Source organism: Agelaius phoeniceus, chromosome 6 (assembly GCF_051311805.1).
Source record: "Agelaius phoeniceus isolate bAgePho1 chromosome 6, bAgePho1.hap1, whole genome shotgun sequence".
Classification (NCBI taxonomy): domain Eukaryota; kingdom Metazoa; phylum Chordata; class Aves; order Passeriformes; family Icteridae; genus Agelaius; species Agelaius phoeniceus.
The window spans coordinates 13,517,829-13,528,383 of NC_135270.1; the positions used below are offsets into that span (position 1 = coordinate 13,517,829).

A 10,555-nucleotide genomic window follows, 5' to 3' on the forward strand; every position below is an offset into this window, starting at 1 on the left:
AAGAAACACTGACATTGTAAAAGAGCTGGGGTTCAGTAAATCCCCCCAAAAAGCCTGACCACAATTGGTTGTCAGCTTCATGCTTCTTCAGCCTCACAACCACGCATGCCTTTTCAGCTGGGACAAACTGACACAGGGAAATGCTCCATGACTACTTTCTGGTTTCATAGGCATTTTAAGATCCTCTCAGTTCTACATGGTAAGCAAACACTCTAACAAATGGTCAGACACAGAATGGCACCTTGATATGACACTGCTATTTGTGAATAGCTTTTTTTCAGACTGAAAAAGAACCAAACTCACAGCAGACTCCGAGAAGAAAGTTATTTATTTCCACTTGTCCTTATGAGTTAAAACAGTATCTTTTCTTTATAAAACAGTATCATGTACTATTTAGAAAATGATTATACCCTTCTTGTCCAAGTTACACCCAGATATGTCCCCCTATCTTTTAAGGGTAGGTGGGTTGGTTGGTTCCTTTCCTTACGAGCAATCCTCAGAATGTAGCGTCATAAAACATATATATAGGTGAGGATAAAGTTACCAGCAAATGGATAAATGTTCTTGGATAATTTTACATTAACAGAGGAACTCATCCACCAACTAGTGCTCCATGGGCTCCTCTGCCTTCTCCACGGCTTCTTCAACAGGCGGAACCGGCTTAGAGAGAGGGAAAAGAAACATTTTAGGAAGGCAGAAGACACCACTTGACAAATCAGCTTTATCCCCACTGGAGGACCATGAGTGGTAAATGCAGCTTGTGTCAGGCAATAGCTCACAAATTACTGTTATCCAAATTAAGCACAGTTGGTAATTAGGAGACTACAGAGGTGTCTTGCTAAGGCCATGAGAAACATATGCAACCACTTCTGCTGCAAAACAGTGAAAACTCATACTTGATCAGAGATGAGGAAAGAAGATGATATTGGAATAGCCTGGCATAAATCCAGCATAAACTGATTTAATAAGCATCTGAGTTACCAGTTCAGATTATGGAGTGTTCATATAATAACTACATATTTTAAAAATCACCTTCCTAAAACTCTGCTACAGTAGTAGATTTATTAAATTTATGTTAAACATAGTAATCATATCTAATTATTGTCTTTCAACTAAGCCTATTTATTCATATCTGAACCACTCACCTTTCTCTGTGGTCTCTCCTCAAGACCTTCTAGGAATGGTGCTACATCATCATCATCATAGATGGTAAACTCCATGTCTTTGCCCACAATTCCAATTGAAACATTCTGTCAAGCAAAGAGTTGGAAGCAGTGAGAAGCATTCTCTTGCAATTAACTTTGGCTTTACAGCTTTCACTTATAAAAGCTATCAGATTCAAAAATCTTCTAAGTAAAGCCATTCAAGGGTTTCAATTTCTTTCATTTTGAATCCTGTCTAACAACACACACAATTTCTTAAAACTCCCTATTTTAATTTCATTTTGATTTTCAGTATTTTAAGACTTCTAAAAAACATGGTGAGCTAAGACTAAAAAAACATAGAAAATGGTAGATAATTGGATATCCTTAGAATTTTCTTCTTCAACAGGTCCTCAATTAATTGTCAAAAGTTTGTGCAGCTTTGTGATGCTGGATGCTCTATAAACTGTTGGTGCATTACCTTCACCCACTGCCCAGGTGAATTACTGACTGTGCTTACAATGCAAAGCTGGGATTCTACAGCTGCAGGTAATGCATCTTAAACACTGATCAAAGCTTAAGAAAGAGTGAAGCCACCAGGGAAACAACACCTTATTTAGTGAAAGCATTGTTTTTGTGAAGAAACTTAATTCTGAGATGAACACAGAACAGTAGATAAACTGGTGACATGAAATGAAGATATTATCTACCAGTATTCAGCTTCCAAGTTTCAGTGCCAGCCATACTTCACAAGAATTTTGTCAGTTCCAAGTAACAATGGCAAAGGAGACCTGGTCCTTACCTTGGTGGTCAGATCCTGTTCAGCAGGAAGAGTCTCTCTCAGGGCTCGCAGTCCGTGTTTAACTAGCTCATTTAGATTACCTCAAAATGGAGTCAGAAAGACATTCACAAACTATATGGTATTACCTCTAAACACTCATTCCCCTTCTTCCTAATCCTAGCTGACAACTCCAAAATCAGCTTAGGTCAACTTGACTCCTAGACTTCCTCTCCTTTGTGAGCAGAGCTGGTTATAAAAGTTTTTCTTGAGAAACCAGCCTTCCCCTAGATTTGAGGTCAAGTGCACCCATTTTTGACCCATGCCTTGATTCAAGTTTTTTTCCCCCAAGCAGGTATTCAGTGGTTCTTCATCATCATCCCATACAAAAATAAATTCACCACTTTAAATGCAGCACCTGAATACTTGCCCTGACATACTAACCCTGCTCTGCTAGGGAAACACTTTCCCTGGGTTAAAAAGAGCAGAGGCTTTTCATGTTTTTCACAGCTTTTCTTTCCATTAGATGCAATAAACATCCACACGAAAATCTCAACCATATTCTCTGAAATTTTGTCTTCGTGCAGATTTACAGTTATGCCAAACTTGGCTCACAAAATTTATCTTCATCTCACTCAATGCAAAAGGATGGAGAGGCAGCAGGAGACAAACTGCAGAACTGATGAACACCAGTGGGTGGAGAGAGTTCCATTACTCACAGTCAGTGAACTCAGTCATGTGCCTCTCCAAGTAAGTTCGTGCTGACTGTGAGCGAGCACCAATGGACATTGCTTTGCAGTCAAAATAGTTTGCAGAGGGACAAGTCTGGAAGATGTGAGGACCCATATCCTATAAAGAGAGAAGAAAACCCCCAGAGAATGTTACACAAATATATAAATTCACACCAACTCTGCTGCTGGAGCACAACATTTTCTAAAGAGTTTGCCTTCATGGTACATCACACCTACATGTGCGCACAGAAACATATTTTATATTGCTGATCAGATCACTGTTCTTATGCAATTCCTTCAACACTGTTGTTTAAAAAACCACAACAATTAAAAAAAACCCCAAAACATCTTTTTTTTCCCCACTTTGCTCATCTGCAGCTTCTAAATGGACAGGATGGCTGGCACAAAAAAGTGTTTTTCTCTGTTCTACAAATAGCACTGTGCTTAAGTATGCTCCCTACTTCATGGCTTGCAGCATGTATTTTACACACATTCTGTCTTATCTACAAAAAAGTAAAAACTTGCTGTAACTAGACCACACTATCCAAAATTTCAGGCAATATCATAATTTCCTCCAACCATCATCACGTCAACAATCTTGAGGACAGAGATTCTTTGTGTGCTGCATTAAGCAAAATGTTGCTAAACAAGTCAGAGAGAGGCCAGTGGTGATTTCCACATCCATTTTCTTACTGAAAGTTTAAAAAATAATAGTTTGTAAGCATCCAAAATCAATTGCAAAATATTTATATAAACAAATATCATCTTTGCACCTTAAAATACTCAGTAAGTGTAGGTGGGATTAGCTATTAATTAACACTTCTGAGTTATGTTTTAGGGTACAATACAGAAAATTATTTCCTTATTTAGAGAATTTCGAGTCTGCCTCTTCCATCTTTCCCTCTCAACATCTATTTGTTGCATAAAGTTTTTTCCTGAGCACATTTTCCTGCAGATCAGTAGCAGCCAGAGCAGCTTACTCACATCATAGCCTGCGATAAGCAGTCCCACTCCGTAGGGCCTCCTGCCGTAGCGCTGGGTTGGAATCTGGGTTTCTTAAGAAAGCTAAGGAAACAATCTCAAAATTATATGATAATTATCCAAGAGTTCTCCTAAACCAAGCAGAGATGGACCAAAATGCATCTTTATGGGATGTTCTCCAAAAGTATACGCAAGCAGTGTGAACAAAGAAGAATCGTCCAATAAACTTTTTCAACTTTTAAGCTGTGATAGATGAAAATCATTTCATCAAGTGTATAAAAAAAGGATACTGCTTCCAATTAGTGACACTAGGCGAGAAACTGGAAGAGGTCTATCAAACACAAATCTAGAATCCAAACACTCTTGACGCATGAAATTGCTAGGGAGCAAAAATAGAAAAAAAAAATTAAGAATTCAAATCAGTGCATAGATCAAAGACACAATGAGGTTTTTTCTCAAGGCTTTGTTAAGGTAAGCATTTTTGTTTCAGCTCTGCTCATTGAGAAAAAGGGTCAGAGGCTTTCCATGATTTCATTTCTACATGACCTATCATTGTTATTGAGAAAGTTGACCACAGGTTTGATAAAGCATAAACTGGGTATTTCAACCATACAAATGCAGAGAAAGTAGAAGTTCACGCAGGCAACAGATGGATCCTCTGGAGAAATGGCAAGGTTAAATGGTAACATTGCTTTGTGACATTGCAGCAATTAAAACTTATTTCAGAAATCCTTCCCACCCCTTCTGATCAATGTTGCTAAAAGCAAGCCCCCCTGAAGCCCACACAAACAGCATTGTATGTGTTTAATAACTTTCTCAAATGTGTGTACACAGAGGTAGCTGCCAGAGGAAAAGAAATGATGGAGTTTCTCAGACTGCTTGGAAACCCAATCACGCTGAGGAAACCAGACAGGACTGTTTTACTTGTAACAAAACCAAAGAGCAAAATTTTAGGCCAAACAAATGAGATTTCTGCCAACTAGTTAAAAACTTGCCAGAATTTCATGCTGAGGTCTTTGGCATAATACAACATTAAGCAGCAACTCAAGACTAATCCTTAGCAAAGCAGAAAATGTCATTTGCAATAGTCTGAATGAACTTTCCCTCATTATTGCAGCATTGTGTATGTCAACAAGCAGGATACTCACCACAAGAGTCTTGCATCGGCAGTGAGTCCAGCAATGGAGATACCAATATGGTTGTCAACGTACAGGATTTTTTTCTGATGAGCTGCCAGCTCAGACTGTGCTCTCTATGCATAAAAGGAGAAAGCTATGTAGCAAACTGAACAGTCTGCCAAGCATTGTGGAGAAATCTGCTAACATTTACAGCAAGAACTGAATATGTTCATGAAACAATAAAAAAAAAAGTAAATTTATAAACTTGCAGCAGGAGACAAGAAAAACCTAATTCCACTTCAGTTCTCTCTCTCTCAGAACAAAAGAAAGAACAGACACTCACCCAAGTTTTGGGAAAAGAAAGGAAGAGATTTACTGCTTAATAACAAATGAAAACAAAAAAAAAGAGGAACATATCTGTTAAAGGAAAACAATCTTCTGCTAATTTCCTTCACCATTTTGTGAAGATCTGCTTTGCATAGGTACTGGAAGTATTTCAGTCCTCAAGCAAAGGGAATCTGCAATTGCATTTACATTTCACGTCTAAGTACAGACTGCACAAAACTAATTTGCCAAACCAAAAGTTTTCCATTGAACATTACTGTCCCCACTGAGACCAGAGTTCAGAAGTTACCTTGAGAGCCACCAGGACAGCGTGTGTTTTTGACTTCAGCCCCACAGTAGCTGAGCCTTGTTTCACCGCTTCCATGGCATATTCTATCTGATGAATTCGGCCCTGCAAAACCAAGCCAAAGGTTGTCAATCACTCTCTAATCAATCCTCTGAATCAGTTTGCAATTTTGCATTCTCAGACCTTTGATTCCCCACCCCAATGGGGACACTCACTGCATGACAGGTTAAATCAGCACGTGATTCAAAGACAGACAGAACTTCCAGCTGAAGTTGGACACTTAACTTTTAATCGGCTTTGCTGCAGAAATGAGTCTTACACAATTGTTGTGTCTCACCAGCCACTCCCCAGTAACTTCTGAACAAGTTATTGGCCATCTGCAGCCCAGACTGAAACAGGAGTAGAGGTCTCAAAGAAAATTAAGTCCTTACAAGCTCTGCAGAGGTGGCCAGGAGCTTTAATGTCCATGTAACAGAAGCACTGAGGGTTTTCCCATTTCCAGCACTCCAGCCCATGTCAGACAGCCAACATGGGCATTCCTATCCTGGGAGCATGGACACCATGGAGCTGCATCCCATCAGCTGGGAGAGAGTGGAACACAGTAGCTGTTATGGTGAATGTGCAAGGGATCATCTACAGGATAACACCTTTCCATAGGTTGTTGGGGATTTTTGGCATAAGGTTTTTATTTAAGTCTACTAGAGAGACCCTAATGTCCAATTGCATCCCCTGCTGTAACTGGAATTTCAATAACATAGGATATTTCCTGCCCAAGAGCAGCACTGAATTGCAGTAACCTGTCCAACATGAATCTGTCAGCTGTCAGGAACAACATGCAAGACTGTAAAAATGTGAAACTACCTCAAGTTTTTAAATCACCTACTTCCTTTTCTTTACTATTTGAAAACATCTAACATATTTGAAAATACTTCCCAATAAAGCATGATTTGCTCCTGCATTAACAGTGCCAAAAATAGCATGGCATCTTATCACTGCCTCACCTGCAAGAATGGATGGAGCAGCAATTGCAGCACAGTAGCAATTTTAAATGTATTTTTTTCAGAAAAAACCCAACACTATTAATATTTCCAAGGCAATTTAAGAAAAACATAGAAATTTGTGCTATTGATATTTTGCAGTATCTGCTAAAAGTCTCAAGAGAATGCTACAGTATTAAAAGTAACTTTTAAAGTAACAGATAAGACAAAAAAAAATTAAAGTTTATCATACAGAACCTGCCAGAGAAACACAATCATTAAGAAGGATTAAAACAGCTCAAAGGCACCTACATGTATCATGGTATTGACTGCAAAAAAAGGAAATATTCAAAGTTGTCTTCATGGAGAATGGAAAGGATAGAACACTCTCTGTTGCACTGTATCTCACATGCAATAGTAGTACATGATGAAGAATTTCAGTAGCAATACAAACCCACAAACTAATGATACATTAGCTTTATACTAATACAACTTGCTACTTGCATTTTAAATACATCTCTAGTTTTGCTGAATATATAAACGAGTTTTCTTCCAAGGCTCTGGTTTTCTCTAAGTATCCTGTCTTAAAATACCCATAGTGAGAAAAGAGGCAATATTAAGTACCTCAGCTGACAGTGGCTTTTAAAATTCCAGAATATTTACTTTCAACACAAGCTATGAAAGTTTCAGAACACACAGTGTATGTTTTCAGTAACAATACTGAGTGTGAAACTGATTCAGAGGTAGTCAAATTTCAAATTCAAATGCAAATCTCACTTGCACCTCCCAATTATAAACTAAATAGTTCCTTTCCCATATTATCTAGTGGACAGAAGAGACAAAGATCCAGCAATGGCCTAACTTCGGGGAGACTGCAACTGTTTCATGCTTTGTGTACACCTCACTTACCAACTTACTGTAGCTCTGTGAATGAATCATAGAGTCATGGAGTGGTTTGGGTTGGAAGGGACCTTTACAAGATCATCCTGTCCAACCACCCAAAGATGACAGCATCTTTTTTGTACCTCACAGGTACATTTAGAAAGCAACTGCCTTAAGCAACTGGAGGGGACAAGGCCCAGGTAAGCAGCACTCAGATTCATCTACCAGCAGACAGGGATGTGCTGAGTGAGGGCTTTCTGGACACCTACAGCCTACAAAGGGAGATGGGAGCAGCCTGCAGGAAGCTTCAGGCACCTGAGCACAACCTTTGTGACTGTAATACCACTGCTGTGAGGTGGAGAAAACCCAAAAAGCAACTTAAAACCCCAGTGAGCAAGTGCATAAAGGTTTTACCTGCGGGCTCCAAACTGTGACATCATTGTCATACTGGTTGCGAAACTGGAATGAACAAAATAAAACCCATTAGTATCCTTAATAAGCTAACAGAGTGCTCCTGGAGGAAACCCTGCTTGTTTCCACAGAATCCCAGTACCACAGAATCAATAAGGTTGGAAAGATTTCTAATATATCAAGTCCAATCTGTGACTGAACACCATCCTGTTAACTAGACCATGGCACTGAGTGCCACATCCAGCCTCCCTGAACACCTCCAGGGATGGTGACTCCACCCTTTCTGTGAACAAGTTCTTACTTTGTTAAATCCCTTCTGTCAAACTGTGAGGTGGGAGAGATCTCTAGAAATCTTCCAGTCCAACCCCCCTGCCAAGACAGGGTCACAGGAGCAGTGACACAGGAACACATTCAGGTGGGATTGAATGTCTCCAGAGAGGAAGACTCCATGGCTTCCCTGGGCAGCCCTTCCTGTGCTCTGCCACCCTCAGGGTAAAGAAGGTTTTCCTTCTATTGAGGTGGAACTTCTTTTGTTTTAGTTTATAGCCATTGCTCCTCATCCTGTCCCTGGGCACCGCTGTAAAGGGTCTGGCACCATGCTCCTAGCCCCCTCTGATAGCTTTGTACGGATTAATGAATCCCCTCTGAGCCTTCTCTCCCAGACTGAACAGGCCCAGCTCCCGCAGTCTCCTCACAGCAGAGATGCTCCAGACCCCTGCAGAGATATCTACGTGGATCCTCACAGGGCCTCGGAACTCTTGTCCCAGCCCCGAAGCAGGGCCCGTTCCCCGCTCCCATTCGTTTTCACGCCGGCAGCGAGGCCCAGTCCCGCCCGCGGCCCCGCGTGGCCCGGGAACTGCTTACTCACGGGCCCGCTCCCCGCCGCCCGCTCTCGCGGCTGCCCCGCGCCGGCTGGGCAGGCTGGGCAGGCGGCGGGGGTGCCGTGTCCCGGGCCGTGAGCCCCGTCCCGCCCCGGCGCCCCTCACCATGGTCCTGCTTGCCGGCGGCGGCGGCGGCTCCGGGAGGCTCCGGGCAGCGCGGGCAGCGAGCGCTCCGGGATGGGAGCGGGCAGGCAGCGCCAGTCGAGCCCCGAATCATCGATGGGCCGCGCCTGCGCGCTGCCTCTGAGGGCGAGGCGGCTCCTGGAACGGCGATTTAAGTTACCTAATTTGTTTTGTTATTTTTAGGCTTTCTGATGAATAAAGAAGTTTATTTGGTTCGGAAACGACTTCCTCTCCTCACCGTTTTTGCGTGGGAACAGGATGTATAAACATTTTATTAGGCGAGCTGAGCAGCTTTCGGGTGTCCCGGAGCTCGCAGTAAATACTCCCGCAGCCTGTGCTCGAGGGGCGCTCCCCAATAACTTCCTACGGCAATGGGGGACTCCCCACACAGCTCCCTTCACTCCCCCCCGCGGAACAGAACCACACGCAGACATTTCCTCTCATTTTGGCAAAACCGCGTTAATTTTTATAGACGGCTAAACCACGCCAAGGCTCCCCATTGTTCTGTATTTGTTCAGCGAGGAATGGCAGCGGCCGGGATTTTAGCGATAAAAAGGCAGGATTGTAAAACTTCGTGAAGAATATTGGTAAGAGCTGCGTAAATAAAGAACTTTTGGAAGCCGTATGAACCGCTGTAGGTTTATTAAGTAACAACTGAAGTATGTTCCCGAGTAATCTTTTCCCCTTTATTAGATGGATAGAACAAGATACAGCCAAACCCGAGCTCAGCAGATGTCCAGCTATTAAAAATTTATTCCGGAGGGAAGGGTTGGGGTCCCGCGGCAGCAGGAAGGGGGGAGGGCCCGGAGTTCCTATGCCGCACAAGCGCTCTGTATTCCCAGGGCAGCAGCGCAAGAGGATGCCGGAGGCAGGAACAATCTCTAGAACGGGGAAATGCTTACCGTGGAAGTCATTCACTTCCTTCTGGATGCTCCTTCTTGCCCTTTAGGCTCAGGACGAGACCTCTAGAGGCAGGGCTAAAGCCAGAAGGTTGGAGGTGTATTTGTGATTTTACCTCCTCCATGTGCTGGTGTCAGGACCCAGGACATCCCTCTGGCTGTCCTGAGCAGCCAAGACCTCTGCCAGGGGGCTCAAGAGACCCTGGCACAGAGCCCGAAATGCCTGTGGTTTTGATTATGACCCGTGGAGCAAGTTACCAACCTTAGATGAAGATCTGCAAGCCATAACAAATTAAGTAGAATGATAGTGAATTTATCACAAGGTGAAAAAGTAGATTTTGGAGTTTTTAGAACAGGGACTTAGGGGGGCAAGATAGAGGGATCTGGGCACATCCAGCCTTTGTCCTCCTTCTTCTTGGCCTCCATCTTCTGCTGTGATGTTGGCACTTTTAGATTGGTTTAGAGTAGAAACTCACTGTCTAACATAGGTGATAAGTATTGGAAAGTAATTGTAAACATTGTATATGTAGTTTTTAGTATAAAGACATAACACCACCCCGGGGGCAGGCAGAGTGCCTCTGACTGCCATGCTGAGCAGACCTCAGCAGGACAGGAGAAAAGATTTTATGAATTCTATTTATAAATAAATAAACAACCTTGAGACTGAGAAATTAAGAGCTCTGATTCTTTCTTCAAGCGCTGGGCTGGGAAAAGAGACTTTCTAACTTTTCTCAGGGTCACTCTGACCAGCTAGAGATCCTGACATGCTGGTGCTAAAGAGCACCCAGCCTATTCCTCATCAAAGTATTTGAACTGAGCATGTAGGTGTTGATTCAGAAGGTGAGAAAGGCAAAATCAACAAGGCAAAATCAAATAGCTCTTTTTCAGATAACAAAGGCATCACACCAGAAGGGAAGTATTTTGCATATATTACAAATTTAATTGCAGAGTGAAAAAGTGAATGACAAGCAGCAATCAATATATTACATCAAGACATCACA

The 10,555-nt window shown here is 42.3% G+C and overlaps 1 protein-coding gene across 1 annotated transcript; it reads right to left on the bottom strand.

The window, feature by feature from the left end:
- Nucleotides 1-310: 310 nt before the first annotated feature.
- PSMA1 (proteasome 20S subunit alpha 1) lies at nucleotides 311-8,772 on the bottom strand. Its single transcript, XM_054634624.2, has 10 exons — nucleotides 8,638-8,772; nucleotides 7,655-7,699; nucleotides 5,385-5,486; nucleotides 4,781-4,884; nucleotides 3,923-4,011; nucleotides 3,636-3,706; nucleotides 2,640-2,769; nucleotides 1,945-2,024; nucleotides 1,146-1,250; nucleotides 311-660 (listed from the first exon to the last, which is right to left on the bottom strand). Exons 1-10 carry the CDS (start codon nucleotides 8,638-8,640, stop codon nucleotides 604-606), a joined length of 786 nt encoding a protein of 261 aa, XP_054490599.1. The 5' UTR covers nucleotides 8,641-8,772; the 3' UTR covers nucleotides 311-603.
- Nucleotides 8,773-10,555: the final 1,783 nt, after the last annotated feature.

Bases quoted from the DNA above. Each gene is read 5' to 3' on its own strand.
- PSMA1 (XM_054634624.2), bottom strand. The intron at 3,707-3,922 runs GTATCCTTTTTT...AGCTTTCTTAAG, and splicing joins AGTGTCACTAATTGGAAGCA to AAACCCAGATTCCAACCCAG. The intron at 1,251-1,944 runs GTAAGGACCAGG...TTTGCTTGACAG, and splicing joins AACAGGATCTGACCACCAAG to AATGTTTCAATTGGAATTGT.